A 27,527-nucleotide genomic window follows, 5' to 3' on the forward strand; every position below is an offset into this window, starting at 1 on the left:
ACTACCACTTACAAACCACATCAATATGTCAAACATTTTTAACATGACTTTGACAGGGGGAAAACACAGAACCGCAAGAATAATCAGGTGGCCCACAACTACAACGAAACTACGCACAGAAACCATGTTAACAGCGCGCGAACAAAAAAACTCAATCTTTCGTCCCAATTAACGGAGTCGCCAGCCCCTGTTGCTTGTAGGACGATTGCCGTTTCAAATTTCCAGCTGTAAAACACATGCTGCTGTAGTGAGTGAGAAACACAATACACGAAGGTGATGGACGATACACTTGCCAAATAAACACACTTGAAAATGAGGTTGCATAAATTACAGCACATAATAATTTATCCCAGGGGAAGAGTACTGACCATACTGGAGGTTATACTGGTCAAAAATAGGAAGAAGTAAAAATAAATTGGAAACCGAGTTAAAATACAGAAAGTTTCAGGTAAATTGGAAGGGTTGGCAGGTATGACGTGCTGCCATTTTTAACCCGTCTATTTACATATAAAACAATACCAGAATCTACGGTGCACCGCAGGAAAAACTCGCATTATTGCAATAAATTTGTTGTGGCACTGAGTGAGGCCTAGAATTACCCAGCGCGACTTTTGTAACGCCAGCTTTCTAGAACAAGACGTTCTCGCAAAAAAACTATCTTGTCAACGACACTTATAAAAAGGCTACAGTAGTGAACACCTCTAAAGTTCTCTGAGAAGGGTATAAGACTCTACACATCTTTAGCCTAGTAACAGTACAAAGTGAGGTAGTGATGCCTACATTTAATGTTGAATGAAAGAAGTAAGGTATTAAATTCTCATTTATTCCAGAAACACAAAGAAAACGATGTTACATTTTAGGCCATTTGAGCCAATTCAACTTGCACCTTCTTCCAGGTTTCTAAAGGTCCGTGCTCTGGACGATACTTGACATTACATCCGTCATTAGCCAGTCGGCCTTCATCTCGCAGCTTCTCGAACTCTTCCCTCTCGTACTTGGTGAAGCCCCATTTCTTGGAAACGTAGATCTGGAAGAAATTGCATAAGATTAAACTGAGATCACGGCAGAGTTCCTTGTGTTCAAGATTGTATAATATTACTTTATTTCCATATATGCAATTAAGCGCAACCATATAAAAGTAAGCAGTCCTAAACACAACAGCGCCACAGTATCCTACATGCAATGTGGTGCAGGTCTTATAAAGTTGACACCCAACTATAATCTAATATTACATTTACATTTTGATATATACAGCAGAACCCCAATTATATGTTCCCAGAAAATAAATTTTCCCAGATTATTCGTTCAAATTATGTAGTTCCACAAGCATCCTAATTAAAACACGTAAAAAGCCCGCAGTATTCGTCCCTCGAAGACACTATTTCCTGGATCAACCGTCCAGAAATTTGAGTCCCATCAACGCTAAATCCTTGATAAAGCATTTTTGAAGAAACTGTATCTGGATATCTATGTTAACGTCCCATTATTGTGATGATTAGAGCAAGTACTGCACTGGAAAAGCGATCAGCAGTGAACTTTCGTAAAGGACCATATTAGCATCGCATTCGGGCGGTGTTGTTTAGAGAATCCTCGGAAATCATAAAGCAGAGTGGAGACAGAGTGCATTTCGACAGCTCTACTTGAAGACTGAACCAGTTTTGTCAAATGTCCGTACTTGTAAAACTTCTGCATTACCGTATGTCCACATTTTCAGTACATCCCCAGGGCACTGTATAGTTACTGGGCTTTTAGGCAGGAATCGAAACTGCTCCTTCTTAACACTAATTTATTATTATTTTAATATTATCATATGTTATCGAGACCAGAACAGATGAAGCACCTTACATACATAAAGCCATGAGACGTTTTAGGATTGCCTATTACTGTTTCGGTCCTAATATAAGTTAAAGTTTTTGTGTTAAGACGTTATAAAAACTGCAGTCGTTTAATATGCACATGTTAAATTTAAAACGTTTGTATCACTTCCCGCTCGCACTGACTTTTATTGTGACGTTTAGCCAAACTGTTGATGGTTCATTCATTCCCGGATTTTCTGCTTTCCCGTGATGTACTTTTTTCCCGTGGTCCCACCAAAAATGTAGAATCGAGGTTAGACTGTATTTACATGCGTATACAAACAAGACACGTTAAGTTTCTGACTACTGACATTTTCACACTACACTGTGATTTTTTTTCTATTCATAGCTGATATCTAGAGTCTGTGATTTTTAACATTTGCGATAAATGCGAAATACGTCGAAACGTCAGTGTATGTGTCTTGATCTTAACGACCTGTACGAGTGGTGTTTAGCGATTTTGAATTAGCGATAAAATGCGAAATTGGTTCAAAATGCAAAATTATGCACTTTATGCGAAATAGATGTGAAACTCTCCGTTTTATACGATGTAAACACATCTTTTAAAAACGATGCATTTTTCTTAAAAATAAGATATATGTTATTTATTTCAGGAGAAAGAATTATTACGGCGCCCATTGCGATCGTAAGGCGGTAACATACTTTGACGGACACTTCCGCCCTGGTGCACGGAACATTTATAAGTTCATTATCACGGTTAGCTGGTCAGAGAGATTTATTCTGTTTGTTTTGCACCCTACCCGATTGATGTCAGATGATACCTGAAGCTATTTTCTCTGTGCACATAGTAACTCTGACCTGAAGTACGGAAAATAAAAAGCACCTCAGTTAGCCGCTCGTTGTAAACAATCATGGCGACATCCAAGCGCGGCATGGATGAGGTTACAGAAAGTTACAATAATTGAAAATCTTCCACCTTTTTGATACTTTTTATTTGTAAACAGTACATGTTTCGTTCTCACTTGGGAACATCTTCAGTTGTTAAGCTTAGGTGAATCGCTAAGTTTTTGAACACGTTATTTGCAAGTACATTGATACTCTTAAAGACTACTAGAATGTACTTGCAAATAACGTGTCCAAAAACTTAGTGAATAAAAAGTATCAAAAACGTGGAAGATTTTCAATTATTGTAACTTTCTGTGATTAGATTTTGATACAGAAAATGAAGCTGATTACTTGCAATGGATGAGGTTATTCGTAATTGGCTTGAAAATAGTGATGTTGAAAGTAGAAATGATTCTCTGGAGAGTGAATCATCTTCTTCAACTGACAGTGATGAAAGTGATTCTGATTTCAGTTCCGAGATGATAGTGCCAATTGAAACTATGTGACAAAACCAGAATGCAACAAGAGAGGATGAAAAGTCTAGTAAAATGATACTTGGAATTAGGGTCTTGTTGACAACAAGCCTGTTTCTGTAACATGCAAACCAGTTTATGAAATTCACTGTATAGTGAGGAGGGGGTTGGGAAGTAATCCGAAAGAAACAGACGTAGGGAATGAATTTCTAACCCCACAGCTCTGGGATTACGGTACTAAGGAAACCAATGCCTATGCCTCTATATTTCTTGCTAATTTATCCGCTTCCATTGAAACCAGTAATACTTACGAACAAAAACATTAGTTTCCTGTTACTATAGACAAGCTAAAAGCTCACTTTGCTCTGTGTATTCTTATGTATGTGATTAGTCAAATTTATGTTAAAGTGACGAAAAATACTAAATGGTATGTAAGGGAATATTTCCTTTCACAAGTAATGGTGGGCCAAAGGGTTAAATCATTCAATGTGTGGAATATCTTTTACTAGCCAAAGACCACTGCAAAGAACAATCAAACAACAAATACACTTTCAAGCACACACGTTCATTCTTTTTGTGTTGACCCTTGATCACAGTCGGTTATTCTTGACATTGGTGTTGAGCAGTAGTTACTGTTTTAAAGTACGGTAGCAATTTATTTTATTGCCTGGTAGCCATGGGTAGAAGCAAATTGTGGATCAAACAGCATGCCGAGAGTCACAAATCGGGACATTTTTATGTAAGCGATACAGATAGGCCTACATTGATGTGCCGACTTTGCAATCAAAGACTCAAAGAAAAAAACGTTTTGCAGTCCTTCCTTTGCCTCGGCAGCACTGCTGCGCTTTTGGGCCTCCACGAACAGTGTCTATGTAGAATTTTTTTTTTAGCAAGTACAAGATAATTGTTTGTAACAGGGGGTCTCGAATGAAGGACACCGTTTAAACAATTGGCATGTTGTACTTAACCCTTTGTTACCTATCAGTACAAATTTGTACCAGGTATTCACAATTTAATTATAAATCATACGCATGTATTACAGGCCTCTGAAGCCTACCGGTACATATTTGTACCTTCTACTTCTAATAAGAGCTTTGTGGAAATAATTTTCCGGTGTAGCACTAGATGGCAGGGTATTTACCGCCAAGATGTCTTACAAGCTGGCATCAAGTCACGTACTACGATTGAATGTTCATTTTTCATCCATCTCAATGAAAATTATGCAATATTATTGCCTGAATTACATTATTAGTCCTTGCTCTGCTTCACCAAATGGTAATATAACTGATTTCTCACTCATGAGAGAAGTTATGTGTTGTAATGTTTGTAGCACAAATTTGTACCATCAGGCTTTAGTGTGGCTTGGCTGTAAAACACTTCAGCCAAACGTTTACATTGTGAAGTGTGAGTAGCTGTGTTCCGTGTGTAAGCCAAGTGGTTTGTTTTGTTATAAAGATGAGTGAATCTTTGAAGGAAACCGAAATTTCAGTTCTGTTGGAGACATTACCGAATACTGATGGCTGTTCTGATGTGAGTGATACAGATGAAGATGAAGGTGCAATTTTGCCTGGACCTACAAACTATGATAAAGTGTTTTTGCAAGTGTTGGGGAATGAAGAAATCGTGAGTGATGACGATTCTCCTAAAAATAACGAAGAACTTGTATCTGATCAGCCATCTGGAGGTTTGAGTCAAATAATAACACATAGGGAAAGGAAAGAAAAGGACTGTTGAACCACAGCCTGATCGCAGATGGAGGAAGAGAAATCTGAACACTACAATTCCTATATATACTCTATCACAAGTTATGTCCCTGAGAAGGGCATTCTTTCAATATAATTGGTAGAAACGTGATATTGTCCTTCCGGTCATCAACCCTTAGCTATAATATACCTACCATTACTATTCTATGTAATGTGTACCTCAGCATTAGTATGTGTTTTTTATTATTAGGAAAAAATTAGTCTATTTCAAAGCTCTAACGAAATGTCTGTTTCAGTACAAATGATTATCCTTTACTTTGTCCAGGTGCTGTTGAAAACTTCTTTGTTGGTTGTACAACACCCGCGGATGTATTCTTGGCGCTACATTGTCCAGTAATAGAACCTATAACGTTTCAAAGCAATATGTACGCTACGCAGAAGGGAAAGAATCTGGACATGAAACGAGATGAACTTTTGTCATTTATTGGCATAAACTTCCTAATGGGGCACAACTGTTTGCCATCTTGGAGACAGTACTGGGATATGAGCTGTGATCTCCATGTGTCAGTTGTTACAGGAAAATTGCCTAGGGATAGATTTGCTACAATAATGAGTTACCTCCATGTGAATGTCAATAATGCTATGCCTGCAAATAACACTGACAGTACAATAAGCTTGTTGTAAAATATGTTCAGTGTAAATTACGGTACACATTTAGCACAACTTGTTCATGGAAATAAGGCTTTCGATGTTTCAGTATGATAACTTGTCACATGCAGGATAGTCACCCCATCTACAAGGTAGGCTTGTCCTTGGGGTCAAGTGGGTTTCATAACAAGAACCCCCAATTTCCATGGGCAAGTAATCGTCAATTTTTTATACCTTTTGTCCTGAAGCCAATTTTGTACCTAAATCTAGTCAAATATCGTGTTGTAAAAATGGATTACAAAACTGTTACGTAAAAGCCTGTCGGTACAAATTTGTACCATGGCTGTATTTTGAACATTGAGCACCATATCGAGCTGAAAACAACAGGACATCTTATTATGTTCACAAATAAATGGAATTTCTTTAAAAAATGTTTTTCCTTGAATTTCAAGTTTCTTAGGTAACAAAGGGTTAAATAATTGAAATTCCTGTTTCTTGTAGGTGCATTGTACTGTGATAAATAAATATGTTCAGAATAGTATTTTTCACTTTGAAATTGTGTTTGTAAATTTGTAAATAGGCATATTCGTGTGTGTGCATTAATACTTCTTGCAGTCCTATGTTGATGTTTGTCTTATTTTCTATAGTGAATTCAAAGGTTGTGGGCTCGAATCCCACTGGTGTCCGGTTGGCCATTTTTGTGCTGTACTAAACATCTCTTCAACACGTACTAAATGTACGTAACACAGCCTAATAGGTTGAAAGTCGGTTTCGATTAGCAAATTATGCCTATTTTTAACCAATTTGCTACGAAACGCTAAATTTGAGAAATGTATATGCTACAAAATGCTAAATTTGAAAACCAAAACACTAAATCTATGATTTTTAAATGCTATAAACCACGAACTCCAGTGATATCCAGTAAATCGTAGATCATTTTGGTTACCGAGTTTCCTAATTTGCACTTTCATGCACGTAATCTTTACCCACTGCACCATTTCAAAAATGAATATTCTTATCCAGACAGCAGATATTGCAAATACTGAAAACCTTCTAACCTCTTCGTGAACACAATATAATCAATTCATTATACCAATCCTGTACTGGCATATTCTCTCTCACACGTCTCCTTGCTTTCACATCCAACCTCCCTTGCTCAAATTTTGTGACCCCAACGGTATTAGGTTTGCATGGCCTGGAAATTTTCATGCCCTTTGAGACAGGATGACGGTGCCCTCAGTGTAACAACAACACTGAAAACCATACAGGGTAGTCTGTTTCCAGGGAACCCTTTTTCCCTAGGGATGAAAAACTGTCCTTAAAGGCAGACGAAAAGTACTCAATGGCATAGGGATGGAGAGGGTAACAAGAAAACTCCATTACAGATGTGAATGACATCGCTAGACTAAGTAACACAGCCTCCTCTCTACTGAGATCAGGCGAGTTTATTGTGGTGCCTGAAACTAAAAACGTTTTTGAGAAAGAAGTGTTATTGCTGGACAACACAGTGTCACATCCAGATGAACAGGAACTAGTGCTTTACATTTGCCCCCTAACGTAACAAGTTAGATACAACCTATGGACGAGGGAGTTTTGGAATGTCTAAAAAAAAAAAATTTTTTAATATCACCAACACCTGCTACATTCCCTCCTGGCAGCAACAGAACTCGAGGAAAACATCACAAACTTTCTCAAACAGACAGCCATGAGGGATGTAGTGTACTGGTCAGCAGAATCATGGGACGAAGTGAAGCCAGAGACTCACAAAATCATGGAAGATTTCAGGAAGTGCTGTGTCTGATGACAACAATGATGACATACGCAACTTTTCACTTATACTCTTGCAGATACCCGGATGTAAGGATGCTGCTGAATACAAAGTTACGGAATGAAGAGTGATGAATATGAACTTACAGATGCAACACTCACCGAAATGTTGAATGAACCAACACAACATAACTAGGAAGAAGTTTAGTACAAGATGGCGCAAATTCTCTCTCATAGCAGGGGTCTCACTACGTTGGAGGAGGCAGAAGAACCAGAGGCAACTCCCAGAGAGACCCTATTATTCAAGTAATGGCGGGACATTGCCACATAGAAAGGATGTAACATACAGAAACACAAGTCAATTAAAGAGTTCTTTCAAAGAATAACCTTAATCGATGCCAAAAGACTAAGAAATGACAATACAGGACCTTAGCTTCAATCACTGCCGAACCTTTTCACGTTTCAAGATTTTCCCTGTGTTGCCCCAAAAAACCTCAGATTATCGAGACACTGCTGTAGTATTAATGCACTAAATTCACCAATATATTTGTATACTTCTTTTATTAGGGCTGTCTCTTATGGTTATGATATAAGACAAAATAATTTTAAATATCCCCATTTCTTATGACAATGTCATCGTTGTTGCTGTAGATAATTTATATACTCTACTGCTTTCTAATTTTGACAGCAATAAATAATCAGATTAACGGCAAAATCAAAATACTTCAAATGTTAAGGGCAGAAGTAAGTGAGCGCCCACTGAAATAATGATGAAACTTACCATAACATTTCTCACCGTATCTATTATTACATGTCAAGTCAAAGCCCTTCTGATTCTAATATATTGCAATTTATAGTATTGAGACTTCTAGTTTCTTGTAAGGAATTTTTTGAAAATGAGAAATTTTTCAAGGTCTTATTGAAACATGTAATGTTGGTACACATTACTACTGAAGTATTGGTACCACTGCTTCCAAATTATCACCACACACTCATAGATGCATGAAAGTCTTGAAACTCTAGAATTTTAACATTTGATAAATATTTATGTCTTCAGTTATGAATTCAAATTTAATTTTAAAATAGTGTAACTTTTAGCAACAAAAAAGTTTTATAAAAACAATTTAAAAGCAACATTAAAAATTCTAGAGTTTCAGTATCGCAGTACAGTCATACATGAGTGTGCAAAATTTCATATCTAGGTAGAATAGTTTAGGAGCAATGTGTACCTAAATGTGGGGAAAAAAAGTGTTTTCAGGAAACTGCAGTCACAGTTTGTGCTTCACTCACACCAGTTGCAGAACATTCCAGGACCATACATATTCTTCTTGCTTCTGGCTCTCCTCATCTTCTCTCTCCCTTTTTCTGTTTCTGTTTTGAATTCTACCTTCCTTAGTAGATTCTGCACTTGCTTTTTGGGATTTTTTCACACGGTCACTGTCAAAGCCCCTCATAGCCTTCAACATGTTTGCCCCAGGCCTGATACCCATGTCTTCAAGAATACCGTATTTCACGGTATAATCGTCGCCACCGCGTAATCGTCGCATCCTTCATTTTCAATACAAAAATCGGACTTTAAACCTTTAATTACATAATCGTCGCACGTCCAAATTTTGTTCACTAATCTGGTTAAAAGGTAAATGGAACTGCAACGTAAGTTGCACATGAATGCGCAATTTAAATACGTGTATGGTTTATGGGCAATTTGGCAACACAGTCACGTTTGCGACATGTTGCACAACGTATAAATAAATACCAGTATATGTACGACGCATGGCTTACCGGTAGACTATCGGCAGTTTGACAACGTGGTCGCGAGACAGTGTACTATTTATTCACCACCTACATATTATGCTTACCGGTAGGCTATCGGCAGTTTGACAATGTGGTCGCGAGACAGTGTACTATTTATTCACCACCTACATATTATGAGTTCCCATTTGAAATACGTAAGGCTGTAAGTTATCGCTTATCGGCAACGTCGCCAGGAAATACCGGCTAGGTAGGTTGAATGGACCTCGAACCAGCCCTCAGATACAGGTAAAATTCCCTGACCCGGCCGTGAATTGAACCCAAGGCCTCCGTGTAAGAGGCAAGCACGCTACCCCTACACCATGGGGCCGGCTCCTGTGTTATTGCGCACGAAGTGAAATCCAAGACGATAACGCAGATTTCCACAGAATTATTCAGCCGAATTATTTGCGATGTCTCAGTTGTCGTCGCTAGACTCTTATCTTACTACTACGTCATAAGTGTCCGGGCATGGGATGAAAACTTTTATCCAAGCAGTCAAGATAATTATCCAATGCTATTAAAGTTTTATTTTATAAACTCGTCAGTAATGTAATGTAAAATCATCAATAACTAGGAAGAAATATTAACCTAATTACCGTACGTTTAAAAGAAATTGAAAAAAATGCATGTTTGTTACTGACGTCTCGGAATACAGTCAACTATACAGTAGATCTACACCGCGTTAGCTAGAGCTCCGGTTTGCGAGCTTTGCGCAAGCGCAGTAGTGTGTCGCAACCAACGAGCTAAACTGATAAATTGTTGCATGCTTCCTTGCTGCCTAACAGTATTGGCTGCTCTGGAATGGACAGATCACAGATGCATTTATTTGTTTCAGATTTACGTGATTACTGTAGACATGTGTGCGTGAGAATTTAAGTTTTTAATTTGTGTTTTGGGTGTTTGTAGAAATAATTTGTTTTAATAGTGAACAATTACGGAAAGTCATTTATATCGCAAAACATTAACGTGTGAAGCATTTATAAGCGATTATGGGTAAATATAGAAACTATTCTGCGGGCTTCAAGCTAAGCGTAATTGCCTTCGCTGAACAGCACGGGAACAGAGCTGCAGAAAGAAAATTTTCTGTGAGTGAAAAGTTGGTGCGTGACTGGCGGAAAGTAAAAAACAAGCTGAAAAGCACAAACCCTTCTAGACGTGCATTTAGAGGTCCTAAAACAGGGAAGTTTCCTATAATTGACAAAGAAGTGTTTAGGTACGTCAGTGAAATACGTAACAATGGCTGCAGTGTATCATATGAAATGTTACAAATTAAGGGACAGGAGGTAGCGGGCAAACACAACATACCGGTAACTCAGTTTAAGGCGACTCGTGGGTGGATTAAGGGGTTCATGCGACGACACAATCTGTCAGTGCGAAGGAGAACAACACTAAGCCAAACGTTGCCTGCTGATTACACGGACAAGATTGTAAATTTTCACCGATTTGTCATACGTTTGCGCAAGGAAACTTCGTACTTGCTTTCTCAAATCGGTAATGCCGATCAGACTCCAATCTTTTTTGATATGCCTCGCAACAGCACTATTGCGCTAAAAGGATCACGGAGTGTATTAATGAAAACCAGCGGTAGTGAGAAGTTGCGATGCACGGCAATGCTAGCCATTACAGCTGACGAGAGAAAGTTGCCGCCTTACATCATTTTCAAGAGGAAAACGATGCCTAAGAATATACAGTTTCCCCGTGGAATTCATGTACGAGTGCAACCAAAGGGTTGGATGGACGTAGAACTAATGCTGGACTGGGTTAAAACTGTGTGGAATAGAAGACCTGGTGCACTACTAAAACAACCAGCTCTGCTTGTTTTAGATAGTTTCCGAGGTCACCTCGTGAACGAAGTGAAGCAAATTCTCACTACAAATAAGACACGACAGATAGTCATTCCTGGTGGCCTAACATCTGCTTTGCAGCCACTAGACGTATGTGTTAATAAACCCTTTAAAGACCACTTACGTCGATTTTACGAGTGGATGATGAGTGGCGATCAGCAATTGACGCCCGCCGGAAATATCAGGCGTCCACCCTCGGACTTGTTATGCTCCTGGGTGAAGAAGAGTTGGGATCTTATACCACCTGAACTAGTCTCCAAGAGCTTCAAAAGGACTGGGATTTCGAATGCACTAGACGGTTCCGAAGATGACGCAGTGTGGCAGGGAGACGAAGAATCTGATACTGGTATTAACAGAGGCGAGGATGGCGCATCAGATAGCGAAACCTGCGATAGCGACACCGAAGATTTGGAATAAATTGCGTACCGGTAAGTCCGCATTTCACAACAAAGCGATAATTTTTTGCAAGTGTAATATTTTAACTTTAATACTCAAATTAATGACAAATTAACTTAATACGTTCATTTTTATTTTCAGGTTGGAAAAACGTTCACCGAATTGTTGCGAAAAATTATGAATTTCGTTTTAGACTATTTTAATTATTTTGATGTATAAACGCGAGTATTATGTGCATCTTAAATTTGTATCAAATACAATTTAGTTATAAATACATTTTTTGAGTAATACAAATACTGGTATTAAATATTCATCGTATAATGGTCGCACCCTACAATTGTTTTCGAAAATTTTGGTATAAAGTGCGACGATTATGCCGTGAAATACGGTATATTTTGACATCATGCTCTCATTGAAGCGTATCACTGCATCCAATACAACTATTTGAAGGATTCTAAAGAATACACATTCGGTTTTTGGAATGTGTTGCCAGATACAATGATTAAAACTTTCATCGACATTCTGTGTGCCACCATGTAAACATTTAGACAACAGAGTGTCATCACTAAGTTCCTTATATACAGGTTTTACGGCATTCAAAACAGCCAATGGAAGCAAGTTCTAGTGGTGGTAATTAGGACTTCCTGCCTTTTCTTTCTGAAAGCCACACCATGAATCCACACCTTCTGGACACAGGTCATTGTATTTGTCTATTGTATTTGTGGGGTTAGAAGATGAATTATTTGGACTCGAACTAACATTCAGTGTGTTTTTCGTGTACCTGTTGCCTTTATGGTGGTGTTTCATATAGAAATTCTTACTTCGTGGAATAGTTATACGTTTTAAATACCACACATTCTACGAAAGACGTTCTAAGAGTTACAATTCACGACTTTCGGAGTATGTTTACCTCATGTAATAACAAAAACAAACATGCAGCACTGGTCTTTGCCATACGACAGGCGGTCTCATAAGGCTTGATTTCTTCTGCCAAATCAGCTAAATTTTGAATGAATTTTCACAAGTCTATGCTTTTACTGGTTCTGACATGGATTTAGTCCAATCCATTTGAGGCCAGAATTTCGATCTCCCCAGTCAACACACTGAAACTACCGGATTCTAACAATGCTTGCAACGTTTTTCAAGTAAGATTGTTCATATTTAACTTGGCTGTAAGATTGTTTGCAAGAGTTTTAAGCTACCTCTTTAATATGTAATTAACAATGGACATTAATAATTCCGTCCGAGACGTTAAGGCAGGCTTCTCAATTTCAAATTAATTTCATTTCTAACACTGAAGACAAAAGTTTTTTGCAAGAAGTGTATTTTGTGTAAATAATGTATATATATTTATATTTTTGCATTTCCCAAATCTTTAAAAGATACTGAGTTCTTCCATAATTACATTTTGTTCAGTTTCTGATTTGAATTTTGTAATCTACCACATGAATTTATGGCTGATGAAGTCTCAAATAGACGAAACATGTCCCTAAATGTTTTTAATATGTTTTTAATTAAATAGTTCACTTGTAAAGTGACGTGTGTTGATTGGGTGGACCAAAACCTTACGGTGTTTCTAGTTTTAACCGTATCAAAACAGATCTATACGATGAAGTTCGTAAATTGTACGAACATAATCATATACGATAATATTAAAATACTAAATTTGTGTTGGTTAAGAAGGAACAGTTTTGACTATACACTGCCCTGAGGGAAGTGCTGAAAACATGTTTGGCGATACACTCAAAAAAAAGTAATAAAAAATATAAGTTCTAACCCTGGACATAATGTAGACATTTTGCAAGTAAGAAAATTTGATGAACTCGTTCTGTCTTCAAGTAGAGCCGTCGAAATGCGCTGCGTCTAGTTCCAATTGTGGACACACTCTACTTAATGATTTCCGAGGATTCTCTAAACAATACCACCTGAATGCGATGCTAAGATGGTCCCTTATGCAAGTTCACCGCCGATTGCTTTTCCAGTACAATACTTCCATAAATAACCGCAATGACGGGATGTTAACTCCATGATCTGGAAGTATGCCTTAACCATCCCTTCATGAGATACAGTGTCTTGAAAAACGAGTTATCGAGGATTTAGCGTTGATGGGACTGAAATTTCTGGACGGTTCATCGAGGAAATCATTTCTTCGAGGAACGAATAATGCAGGATTTTTACCTGATTGAATTAGGATGCTCGCAGGACCATGTAATTTGAACGAATAATATGGGGAAACATAGTTTCCGGGAATGTATAATCGAGGTTGTACAGTATATTCTTTACGAGATGAAAGTAGCCAATTATTTTACTGTAGTCGGAATATTTAACAGGCTGACACAATTTTTAATTTCTTTAAATAATCATGTAGATATGTACAAAACTGTGAATCTTCATACATCGAATGAAACAAAGAAGCACAATTTCATTTTCAGTTGTCTGCAAGTCCACGCCAGGAGGGGCGGGGGGTAAACAGGGCTTCCCAGATTGTCATCCAGAGAAATCCCTGTAACAAGGAAAAGGACAAGAAGGAAGGAGCCATGAAAATAAGGACATGGTATATAAGAACCCATTTAAAGGAGGAAAATTGGAAGAGGTAAAAATGCAAAGAACCAATGATCTTAGGGATATGATAAACCACCGTGTTTCAAACATTTAAACCCATTGGTTTACACAGAGTACAGGAATAACAGAAAGGCCCAGATGATCGCTATTCAATTCAACAATGACGTGACTTAACATACCATATTTACGCAAATAATCCCCGCATAGCTTTTTAAAAAAATTGAGGCACAGAATTGGGGTGCGGGTTTTATTTGCGTCAAAATGAGCCTTGCTGAAGTTAGGGTGCGGGTATTATTCGCGTAAATACGGTATTGCTCATTCTTGACAATGCTGATTGGATCAAGCTAGATGAGACTGAAGGTGAATGGGATCAAATAACTAGAAAGAAGAATTATCTACAATGTGTAAAAAAATCCGTCAGCAGTAATAAGAATCGAAGACTATGAAAAAGAAGCAGCAATCCAGCTGCAGTTTGCCCTTTACCCTTTTTGATGTTTGTACAAAACAGGCAGTAAAGGAAATCAAAGAGGAATTTGGAAAAGGAATCAAAATCAAGGAGAGAAAAACTCAGATCGGCCGATGATATGGTTATTTTACCCGAGTCTGTAGAAAATGTGGATAAACTGATGAACGGTATGGACGGAGTCATGGAGGAGTACAGGGTGAAAATAAACTCAAAACAAAAGCAATGGAGTGCAGTCAAACAAAGTCTGGTTATACAGGAAATTTTAGATTAGGATACAAAATTTCAAAGGAAGTAGTATAAGAACTAATGATGGCAGAAGTAACGACATAAAATGCAGACTAGCACACGCAAGTAAGGCATTTCTTAAGAAAAGAAAACTGCTCACTTTGAACACTGCTATAGGGATTAGAAAAAGGTTTATGAAGACTTTTTTTCTGGAGCTTGGCATTGCATGGAAGTGAAACATGGGACGATAACCAACTCGGAAAGACAACAGAAGCTCTTGAAATATGGTATTATAGAAGAAGACCGAAGGTGATATGGGTATATTGAATCACGAATGAAGAGATATTGAATCAAATTGGCGAGAGAAAAATTTGGCTAAATTTTACCAGAAGAGAGAGAATGGTAGGACACCTTATAATACCCAGAATGTGTTCAGTTGGTTTTTGAGGGAAGTGTAGGCAGTAAGAACGGTAGGAATAGAGCAAGGTATGAATATATCAGGGTAGACATAGGATGTAGTTGAGCAGAAATGAAAAGATTAGCAGAGGATAGCGTGGAATGAAGCGCTGCATCAAATCAGCATGGACAAAATTAATGACCCAAACAACAACATATCTTCAGGAAATTAAAATATAACTGCATAAGTGTAAAAATCATACATCCAAAATACATTAACATGGGAAGAACAAAAATTTTGTAGGAAACTGACAAAAAATGAGTAAGCATAAAAACCGTATGAGCGAAATTAACTCTGCTTTCTAGACCGAAGTTTTGAAACATATACGGGAGGAAGTGAGGAGAAACGAAGCTGATCAACAGTGAAGTACCATGAAGACCACATGGTGCCACATCCTCCCTAGTTGTCAAACCGAGCACCTTTTTATACCCAAAACTGAAATTGTACAAGAGAGTGAAGGTTTCAAACAGTACAGGAAATAAGAACTGAACTGCAGCCCGTTCTGCACATGTGCAAAATTACCTCCCAGAATCGCTGGAATTGTCAAACCTCAAATAGGGACTACTTTGACCATGATAGAGGCAATTAAGTCCGAGGAACACAATGAAGCCCTGGAATTTATTGCCTAGACCTACTTAACTGTAAGAAGTTATCAGAGCTAATAATTTAGAGAAACCCATTACCAGCTCTGCAAACTTCTATTTTACTCTCTGCACCATTACATTACCAGACAGGAAGGTTACCTATCTGGCCCTTGGATTGATGCAGTTATGATGCTCCTTTTACCAGAATATGATTTGTACAGTTACTTTAGAATGATTTTACCTCACACAACAGTTTGGGTAAAGAAGCTGATCGCTGCCTATTTATTTACAAGGGTTCGTATTACATAGATCTGTTAAGGTATGTGTACGAGATGCAAAAATATATTCTGATTCTGCATAGTTACCTGAAATATAAAACATTACATACTGCACCAGCTATAACCACCAGAGCACATCAACCATGTTCACAGGGAGAATGAGTTACGATGTATAAGAGAGAAATAATACCCAAAAACTAGGTCCAAATTTTCGCTATTGCAAATGTGTGATGAATTCATCACTACTGAATAATTCACAAGGAACAAAAAGACCTTTTAGTGAATTTTTTTTGCTAGTGGCTTTAGGTCGCACCGACACAGATAGGTCTTATGGCGATGATGGGATAGGAAAGGCCTAGGAGTTGGAAGGAAGCGGCCGTGGTCTTCATTAAGGTATGGTGTGAAAATGGGAAACCACGGAAAACCATTCTCAGAGCTGCCAACAGTGGGATTCGATCCCACTATATACCGGATGCAAGCTCTCAGCCACGCCGCCGACCGCACGACCAACTCACCCGGTCTTTTAGTGAAACTTATGGACCAAAAGCACTTGACAAACTTTTTTCAACTTTTCAGTTGACAATTCGCAATTATTTGCATCACAAACAGAACTAAAAATTTGAAAGAAGTGCTGTGTTATGTTGACTACTGCTTGTACAACCGTCCATACTCAAATATGCCAGACATTTTTTTAAAGATTCAACATTCGGCAGTTTGATAATGTGTTAGAAATATTCCAAGTTTTGAATTGAAGATCGGATTATTATTAATATGTGTAAGATTGCCAGCATTTTGTGTGACTTTCTGGCATATATGTCAGGGTTATACACAAGACTCAACTCCTTTAAAGTGCTTTTACCCCGAATTATATCAAATTTTGACAAAATGTCTGCCTTTCTTTCGTGTAGATGTGCTAGCCTCATGGTTTGCGATGCTGTAAATATGGTCAACATACCCTTCTTTTACACACACCACACACACACTTGCTTCTTCCAAAAGTGAGAAAATTTACAACTCTTTAAATACAAGATCTTTTTGTCATGGTAAAATTAGTCCAATATGTTTAAAATAAACCAAAACCCAAATATTATATAGAGTAATAATCACAGGAAAACTCATTGGTTTGTCCATTGTATGCATTTCTTTTCTCAACCAATAGGTCAACAAAACATTAATATAGTAGTTCATACCAAATGTACGGACCAAGACGAGAACAATTCAGAATTCCATATATAAACATTACATGATGCATACCTTCTGACGACCAGGGAACTTGAACTTAGCACGCCTAAGAGCCTCGATGACAGCGGCACGATGACGGTCACTGGTTCGAACACTCATGATGGGCTGACCAATGTGGACACGAGCTACTGTGCCCTGAGGCTTGCCGAACGCTCCACGCATCCCTGTCTGGAGCCTACAAACATTATACACATACTCAGCAACTTCATCTACAAAAGATCTGTAGACATGATATAAGCTACCATTGATGCTTTCATGGCCCGTACTAATAGGCATGATACTGTATAGGCTTATGCCGTGTCAAGAAAATAAGGTGAAATTCTTTAAGTTTTGCAGAGAACTATGCTCTGCGTCATCAGAAGAAAACCTTGACTGTCCTCGAGAAAGGCTTCTAAAACAAATGAGCCTTGAAGTTAGAAGTTACCCAATAGAAGTGAAAATGCTACGTTTAAACGTCACCAGATGGCTCCTTGGACATGGTACAGCGCTAGCATTCGAAGCGGAAGTTGACGGAACCATCAGAATCAGTTTGAGAGGGTCACATAACATAACAGGCGTATGCACATATGAAGGTACGACGGACACATTTCTGGAATGAAACGTCTGGCGATGAACGTACAAATTTCGAAAACTGAAACAAAATAACAATAGTGAAGGGACAGAGGAGGGAACTACCTACGAAAATCCTTAATGGCTGGCAACCAGGTATTAATTGATCGCCAGTGTCCCTGTTGAAATTGCTAAGATTTCTACATATTTCCACAGCTTCCCGTATAATCCTGGACCTGTAGTGTATTGTGTAAGAGCTCGAGCATCTTGGAACATGACATCATGACCCAACGATAGAATGGAGTCCTTGTTCACTGAAGTGCCAATTGACGAGTCATGTCTCTCATTGAACACCTGTTCCCTGAGGACATTACTAAGCTATTTTACCACTGTATGACTTCCAGCTATTTCTTGGGGTGGGAATTTTTATGAACAGGCTGACTGAGTGGCTATGGGAAGTCCAATTTTGCCCGTAGTGGCTAATTTCTTTATGGAGCATTTTGAGGAGGCGGCGGCTATTGCTTCAGCGCCCATCAAACCTATGATGTGGAGGTTTGTCGATACATTTTATGGTCTGGACAGAAGGTCCTGAGAAACCATCTATTTCTAAACCACTTAAATCAGCAACATCCTTCAATTAAATTCACTATGGAGATGGTGTCAGACGGATGCCCTCCTTTCCTGGATGTTCTAGTAAGAAAGAAACCGGACGGCTCCTTAGGACATAACGTCTATCGTAAACCTACCCACACAAATCTCTATCTTCATGCAGATTCTCACCATCATCCAGCACAAAAACAAGACATTTTCACGACACTCACCAAGAGGGCGAGAGGAATTTGTGAGCCATCAAACATCCAAGTGGAGATGGAGACACTCAAAGTCGCGTTCAAGGGTAATGGTTACAGCGATTTGCAAATTCATACAGCCCTGCATCCCAGAGAAACGACCAAGCAAAGCTCACAGCTCCACTTTTATTGGGTAACGTCTAAATTCAAAGAACATTGTTTTAGAAGCCTTTCTCGAGGACAGTCAAGATTTTCTTCTGATGACGCAGAGCATAGTTCTCTGCGAAACGTAATGAATTTCACCTTATTTTCTTGACACGGCATAAGTCCAAAAGCCTATATCATGTCTGTAAGTACGGGCCGTGAAAGCATCAATGGCAACAAAAGATCTGTAGTTCCTGAAAGAAAATGCACACATACATAAGGAGCATGCTAGTCAGTTTAAGACCCTATTTGCATTGGCTTTCTGTTGTGCTACATCAAATGCTATGTTGGCTGAACGTAGTACGACCATTCACACTTGGCAGATTCGCAGCAATAAAAGTTTGAAGCTAAGCAAGCACCCTGCTTGCAGAACATACTTTCAAAATGGACATGAACAAAATGAATGCTAGGAATTTATCACAAACTGCTGTGGATGCTCTGTTACTTGTGTACCGGGTGGTACACCTCCGCGCCGCTAATTCAAACTTTGCGCCAGTTGAAACTCCTCTACTGGAGGAAGCCTGAACTCTAACAACCATGTTAATTCTAAAGGTTATCAGAAGATGTCGCTATCTGTAAATTTTGAAGAGTTCTGAACTGTGTCTTTTTCGATTTATTTTTGTTTTCTCTGTAGTGAGAAGTGTGAACATTCTCTTCTAGATGGCACTACTGAAGAAATACAACGGTGCACCCTAGTGCGAAGTGAAAGAACTTTTTTTTGAAGAATTTTAGTATGCATAAGTTTGTTCATTGTTAAATTTCTTTCAGTCATTGTTTAGGTTGGCTGTATAACCCTTCTCTTTCCGCCAGTGTTGAATTCGACCAATGAGTAATTTTTGTAATTAATTTTCCACCAATCCTAGATGTCTTCTTCAGTTTTGACCTGTAATGTTTTGGCCGTCCAATAAAATGCTTGTGGGCGGGTGTTATCATTCATGAAAGGTCTCGAATGTTCCGCGAGGGTATATAAACTGCTGATTTTCGGGTCTCGGCGCCACTTCAGTAACATCTCTCTTAGTGCAATTATGTAGCAGGGGGCGGGAAGCGCCTCTTTCGTCGGGCAGCAGTTCTTCAATAAGGTAATGGCCTTTTAATAACTTCTTTTCTTGCTAGCTCAGCAGTTTAACTCTCGGGGCAGGTTCGATACCTTTTACCATGTAAATTTCCTCTAAAATGTAATAAGACTCTTGGCATAAATTCTATCTCAAACTACAAATTGGGATAGAGTGTGCCTAACCCTCTCGAGCTCCCTTTCATATTGTTTTTGAGGTGACTACGTTTTCTCAACCATTTTTCTTCGTTTCATAATGTAATAAGTTTTCCTATCGTGTCACCTCTTTAGTATGGGATTAGCCCTTGCATATGCGGCCTAGTGCCAAGTAGGTTTTAATAAAGTGTATTAGGAGTGCTGTTTCGCCTCCTCTCAAGTTGGTATTTTGGAGGCCATGTAACTGACCTGTTTCTTTACTTAATAAGCCTCAGTAGGTTGGGTATTTTTACCCCTGTTTTCATGTGCTTGGAGGTCAGCTTGAAGGTGGAGTTTGGTGTGGCCTTTGATAGGCTTGAACTTTAAGAGCGGGTTGCTCTTTCTTAAAATTTTGATTTCTGTGTGCCTCGAGTAGGCTTTACTGAGTAATACGGAGCAAGAGCTCCTGGGCATGATTGGGTTTTCTGCCCCTTTGTCAAACCTGGTATCTGGCTAAAGTTGGGCTAATTGCTCAAGAATTAGGTGTCTGGCTCTCGGAGCCCAAATCCTGTAACACTGTAATTGTACATTCTCGATTTGTTGCTAGGCTACTGAGTACCTGTTATATTTGTTATTTCTTGATCTTAAAAAGAAAATATAACCTTGTTAAATTTTAAATTAACTTTAATTTCATATATTGAGACCTAGATTCACAATTAAGTATTTATTTATTTTCCACCTAGTCGATACAATGATTGCTTAAGGCAATTTTAAAGGTCAAAAGTGGTACATGTTTCGTATATTATCAACATCTTCAGCACCTTCTTTCACCTCTGCTAATCCACCAAACCACGGTAACAACTTGCATTAGAAAAAACTCAAAAGGGGAGGAGAAAAAGAAGACAATTTAGGAAAGGAAGCGGATATTTAGGAGGCAGGATAAAGGAACAAAGTTTCCTCAGGAGAGAATTATTAGAAGATATTTGTTTTCATTTCAGCCTAGGAAAAGATCACGAGAATTTCAGTTGAATGTGGTCAAATGCACCCAAACATAGCGGATCATTATTTTAATATACAAACAGAAACCCTGCTTGTATAGTTCAATAAAGTTAATCATTGACACCTAATCCACTGTTATGATAAGGTTAGGAAGCGAGTGAAGTAAATGCTGCACACCGTAGGGTTTTGTTTTGTGCTCTGTTAATCCTTGGGCCCTGTCATTAAATCAGACCTAATCACTGATGCTCATAGCAAGGAATGTAGCACAGAAGACGTCAGTTTCGTTTGGCAGATGCAGACATTAGAGTGCAATTTACATTGTACATGCACTGGTGCTATAAGCCGCGCAACAAAAAAATAACTTAACAGGGAATGAGAGCGACAAAAAATTAAGTTTCCTTCTCTTCATGTATGATTTGGAGATAATACGGATCAAAAATGAAACTTATAGCATATCAAAAATGAAACTTATAGCATATGCATGTATGATCAGGAGATACAATTGGTTAAAACTCCTTATTCTACATGTCTTTCACAATACAGGGGTAGCTTACTATGGTATATATTATAACACATTGTATCAAAACCCGACTGTTGCTATAAGAGGTTACAAGGCTAAAAATTACACATCTGTATTCCCTCACAGAAAGTATGCGAGTGAGATGATCGGTCTCTGATACACCTTCCAAAAAATAGTATGAACTCATGCTCCACACGTATGAATCAGTCATGCATTTAGATGACATTACTTAAATGCATAGATTAATATATTGCATCACGCGCCCGCACGATTATGCGAAGCACAATGCTATTTTTATCAAGTAATAAATTAAAATTCGCTGGAATTGTCTCCAAATGGCTTCTAAAATCTCTAGAAAATTCACTAGATGCTAATCTTTGAAATTCTGTCACTAAATTACTAAAAAAGACTAAATCTAGGAAGTAGTCTCTAGAATCGACTAGACTGATATGAACGAACATGAACATAGCACGCGAGAACAAGAGATTGACAATCTATATACAGGTTTCAATAAATATGCATTTCTTGTATTAAAAAACGTCGATATTTCATTTGAAAGCTGCCAATGAGCAAAGGACTTCTGGCCACTGGTGTTAATGGCGGGATTTGAAAACAAATGAATTTCACACAAAAAAAGAAATAATAGAATAATACAGGGGTAGCTTACTATGGTATATATTATAACACATTGTATCAAAACCCGACTGTTGCTATAAGAGGTTACAAGGCTAAAAATTACACATCTGTATTCCCTCGCAGAAAGTATGCGAGTGAGATGATCGGTCTCTGATACACCTTCCAAAAAATAGTATGAACTCATGCTCCACACGTATGAATCAGTCATGCATTTAGATGACATTACTTAAATGCATAGATTAATATATTGCATCACGTGCCCGCACGATTATGCGAAGCACAATGCTATTTTTATCAAGTAATAAATTAAAATTCGCTGGAATTGTCTCCAAATGGCTTCTAAAATCTCTAGAAAATTCACTAGATGCTAATCTTTGAAATTCTGTCACTAAATTACTAAAAAAGACTAAATCTAGGAAGTAGTCTCTAGAATCGACTAGACTGATATGAACGAACATGAACATAGCACGCGAGAACAAGAGATTGACAATCTATATACAGGTTTCAATAAATATGCATTTCTTGTATTAAAAAACGTCGATATTTCATTTGAAAGCTGCCAATGAGCAAAGGACTTCTGGCCACTGGTGTTAATGGCGGGATTTGAAAACAAATGAATTTCACACAAAAAAAGAAATAATAGAATAATTGGGAGGCAGGAAAAAATATTGAAAATCGGGAGTCTCCCGCCTAAATCGGGAAAGTTAGCAGGTATGCATATATTTTTACAAGTTATAATTTTCATGTTTAGGTCCGTATTGAAATGTACAATGAAGTCAAATAAATATAAAAGTTTATTGATTCCACCTGTTCAATACATAAAAGGAGGTAATGAATTAAATAAAATTAAAGGAACATGTTTCACCCTTTAATTAAGGACATCTTCAGCCTTAAATCTCAATCTGAAAGTTTAATCAGGTATTTGATTGTAATTAAATTACAGATGAATGTGAAGGAAATGTTGGAAATGAGCGAAATGGTTGACAATAATTATGAAATTCTTAATATCAGGCCTTAATAAAGTCTAAAATACAAATATTCGTAAATTTATACACTATCTTGAAAGTAGTTAAGAAATTCTTGAAATGAAGCCTTAATAAAGTTTAAAATACAGTCATGAGTTTATACACTAGAGAAAACTTTTGGATCTTAAACAGATCGAATGTCACAATAATAAAAAGTAGTAGATTCTAAGAGGAGTATTAATACATACTAAAGCTGGTAAAGAGACGTAGAGAAAATTTATCGGGTGTTAAACAGTTCAAACTTAGGATAACGAAGAAGAATGTAGTTAATAACTTAGAATGAAGTTTAAACACAATATTAAAAAATTGGTAAAGAGATGTTTCTGCTGTTCATATCAAGTGGTGTTTATAATAAATGTGAAGTGATAAAACTGTAGTCTTCTAGAAGCATGAGAGAAGAAGAGTGCTTGAAGGTAAGTTGCTGTGTTAAATGTTAGCAGGAAGGAACGGGTGTAGAGTCGTAAGGTAAGTTAATAAAGAGACTTCAATCCAAACTTCCCTTACGACTCTACACAAGATACTACAACCGTTCCTTCCTGCTAACATTTAACACAGAAACTTACCTTCAAGCACTCTTCTCTCATGCTTCTAGAAGACTGCAGTTTTATTTATCACTTCACATTTATTATAAACCCCACTTGATATGAACAGCAGAAACATCTCTTTACCAATTTTTTAATATTGTGTTTAAACTCCATTCTAAGTTATTAACTACATTCTTCTTCGTTATCCTAAATTTGAACTGTTTAACACCCGATAAATTTTCTCTACGTCTCTTTACCAGCTTTAGTATGTATTAATACTCCTTTTAGAATCACCAACTGCTTTTTATTATTACTGTGACATTCGATCTGTTTAAGATCCAAAAGTTTCCTCTAGTGTATAAACCAGGGCCTCTCAAGGTGCATGCGCTTGGTTGACCCGAGTGCAGACCAACACTCCTCGATTTGGAGCAATAGCGCTGTCTCTTTCCCCACGCCTGTCTCACTCGCTCCCCCTGTCTCCCTCTTCCTCACTTGCTGCGTAGCGCTCCAAATCCGAGCCAAATTGATCCGAGTTGAGCCGAGTAGTCCAGAGACGAAGCGTTGGTACGAGCCGTGCCGAACAGGAGCGATGCACAGTGCACGGAGCTCTTGCGCCTCGATTGCACGCGTGAGATTTTGGGCGTTTTTGAGAGGCCCTGGTATAAACTCATGACTATTTGTATTTTAAACTTTATTAAGGCCTCATTTCAAGAATTTCTTAACTACTTTCAAGACAGTGTATAAATTTACGAATATTTGTATTTTAGACTTTATTAAGGCCTGATATTAAGAATTTCATAACTATTGTCAACCATGATATAAATGTTGATTCCCATAGGGAATCTGAAATATTTGTCCTGAATGAGTAAATTCATAATACCAATATAAATGGTCCGACATTGGTAGGTGTGCTAGGTACCAACTGATGAGCCCACCCTAGCACACGAGGGCGAAACGCTGGCAACCAAGAATGAGTTAGCTGGAAAATTTATAATGTCCAATAACGGACCATTTATATTGGTATTATTGTCAACCATTTCGCTTATTTCCAACATTTCCTTCACATTCATATGTAATTTAATTACAATCAAGTACCTGATTAATCAACTTTCAGATTGAGATTTAAGGCTGAAGATGCCCTTAATTAAAGGGCGAAACATGTTCCTTTAATTTTATTTAATTCATTATCTCCTTTTATGTATTGAATAGGTGGAATCAAACTTTTATATTTGACTTCAATGCATATATTTCCCAATGAACTTGCACCCCAGCAACTAATTAACAGATTTAAGCAGTGTTCTGACAACAAGAACAGAACCACAAACATTTGATACATATAGAAATATGATGCACAAGTGGAGAGCAATCTTAGTCTATGACCAACATTCATGCGTTAATTCAGTAAAACAAAAAGAGTGTGCTTCAGGTTTGATGCTCAAAAAGAGGGTAAATATAGCAACTTTTACTATTGCTCTCCATGCATTCTTGTGGATATAAACGGTGTGGCAGTGTGGCATGTAGATCTGAGCCCCGTGTTACAGCCGGACAAAATCTTTACGGGAAGTGCAAAGAGTGCAATATATGATAAAAGTTGATACGAGGGACCGTGGCTCGAGGCCTATGACATCCACAACCATGTAAAATTGTGTTTGAGGACTCTAAAGGTCGGAGCTGCAGCTGCATGGCAATTCTAAGCGGCAGATGATTTTCCCAGGATGGTAGTATAGTAAGTGAAATTGAATCTGGTGCAGCAAAGCTAAGGCAGGGAGCTCGTTGCACGTTGGCTGTGTGAAACTTAGCCTCTGAACAAACATGTCATAAATTACAATGTGACACCACTACGTTATACTATTAACTATGACATTTTGTTAAATCTCAGTCAGCATAATTTCATTTATGAACAAGGGCGTTTATGAAAAGTGTTCGAACTTTCACATGAATGTTAATGCAAGTGATTACCATAATCGAGTGCTACAACACCAAGGTTTCACTCCAAACTCAAACTGTGTTCTTTATCCAGTTCAAACAAAATTGTGTATTATTTCTCTTGAACAGTGTGGAAATTACTTGTGTGTGACTGACAGCAGTATCTTTGATAAACTCTCGAACAGTCACCTATTTTTTATGTCAAGTGCGCCTAACAATGAACTGTACTTTTCATTTCAACCTTAGTTCTTCATCAAAGTGTTTAGTATTATTTCATGACTGACAGCAGTGTCTTTGATAAACTCTAGAGCAGTCATACATTTCTTTCAACGTCAAGTACTACTTTAATGGAAAATCACCACGAACTGTGCCAAGTGCGTGAACAATTTTCAGTTTCATTATTTCTATTCATGAACTGTGCTTTATTTTCTTCCAATCTCGATGCTACTCGCATCTACATCATATTAAATGAAACAGTGCTGTTAAACCAAAGTGTCGGGGGACTGTAGAATTTGGACACTCGTGTAAGTTATTTGACGAGTGATTACTCCACAACATCGGAGAACGTCCAGAATGTCGTAAGTTCGAGAGTCAAACCCATATCAAACTGACCTGGGTGTTCCGGCCTTATCTCAACGTGATATTGGCAACTTGCAGAACGTGTTCCAGTCCTATTCAGCCTGGCGAACTGGGAGCACGGGTCATCAAAAGGCGATGCTGAAGGCAGCAACTACCAACAGTAAGGTGATGTGCACTTTGAAATGCATTTTTTGAATAAAAAACTATTATTCAATCTATTTAAAATTTTGTCTTGTAGATAGGACCCTGCCTCCTGTACCAAACCCTTGCTAGAAACCACCCAGAATTGCCCTGAGACCTACTTCGTGCTAACTTGAATATTATTAACCGACAACAAAAGAAAGAACCCTTGGCTACTTCGGTTCGCGCAGCTTGTTTCAGTTCATCCCGATATTACCCGACGAATCAAGGACAAGCACACGCGCAGCTGGCTGACAGACATGCCGGCTGTCAAGCTGGCGTTAACACATACTGCAAGTAGCTGCAGTCAGGCTCTTCGATTGAGGTTATTCTTTCATTAAAGCCGGAAACGCAATGCAATTAAAACAACGAAAGTAAATGTGAAGTGGCCAAAAGTATTAAGCATTGAGTTAAATGCAACTATTTACAATACCCAAGCTGTAAACCATATTTTTAAAAATAAAAAAAATAAAAAATACACTATTCCAATAAGCGTACACACAGAGGACATAATAAGAATAACACAAAACAATTCATGCACACTTATGAAGGAAAAGGATTAAGTCATAAGAGGCAGTGTCATTCTCGTATCTCATCTGCCATCTCACAATCGTCTTCCTGATTACTGCTTTCATCCTCGGACTCTGATTCATATTCAGAGGGGCTGCCATCATTGGCAGAAATGAAGCTATCAATGGCATCATTAATGAGGGCATCTTTGGACCAATATTTATCTCCTATGTCGCGTACGTGCTTGCAACAGTTTTTTCATTTGGACACTGAATATTCCGAAATTGCTTGCTCGCTTCACTTCTAGAGAGTCTGACAAAGATTCACCCACTCCGCCCTTGATGTCTGACCACACTAACTCAATAGGATTGAGATCTGCGTGATAGGGTGGCAGACGTAAAACACTGTGACCGGCATTGGCAAACATTTTATCAATTTTGTAGGTCTTCTCACTGGGAATTTTTACTAACATCATCAATTCCGCTTTGGTCATACTTCCTTCAAATTGGTTGTTGTGCATAAGCCAATCAACGATGTATTTTTGTACGCTGTGATAACTAGCATTGTGTAATACTATCACACTGTTTGGGCTTAAGTTCGGTAGCAGTTGCCTTTCCACCCAGGTTGAAAAATGGTAAAGTTCTTGTCATGGTAGTCCCCGGTTTTTTGCTTTGATTTGAATATCAATAAGGCGTTATTTACAAAGCCTTCCTCTCCCCCAGCGTGCACAACAATGTGAGGACCTTTCCCTATAGCTTGT

At 38.1% G+C, this 27,527-nt stretch overlaps 1 protein-coding gene across 1 annotated transcript in view; it reads right to left on the bottom strand.

The window, feature by feature from the left end:
* Positions 1-807: 807 nt before the first annotated feature.
* The window catches only part of RpL10 (ribosomal protein L10), a 43,100-nt gene continuing 16,380 nt past the window's right edge, over positions 808-27,527 (bottom strand). The window contains exons 4-5 of the mRNA XM_067157569.2: positions 17,154-17,316; positions 808-1,027 (exon numbers count right to left, since the gene is read on the bottom strand). Coding sequence (XP_067013670.1) covers positions 857-1,027; positions 17,154-17,316 — 334 coding nt within the window. The 3' untranslated portion in view covers positions 808-856. The remainder of the gene's footprint in view (positions 1,028-17,153; positions 17,317-27,527) is intronic.

Source organism: Anabrus simplex, chromosome 13, assembly GCF_040414725.1.
Source record: "Anabrus simplex isolate iqAnaSimp1 chromosome 13, ASM4041472v1, whole genome shotgun sequence".
NCBI lineage: Eukaryota > Metazoa > Arthropoda > Insecta > Orthoptera > Tettigoniidae > Anabrus > Anabrus simplex.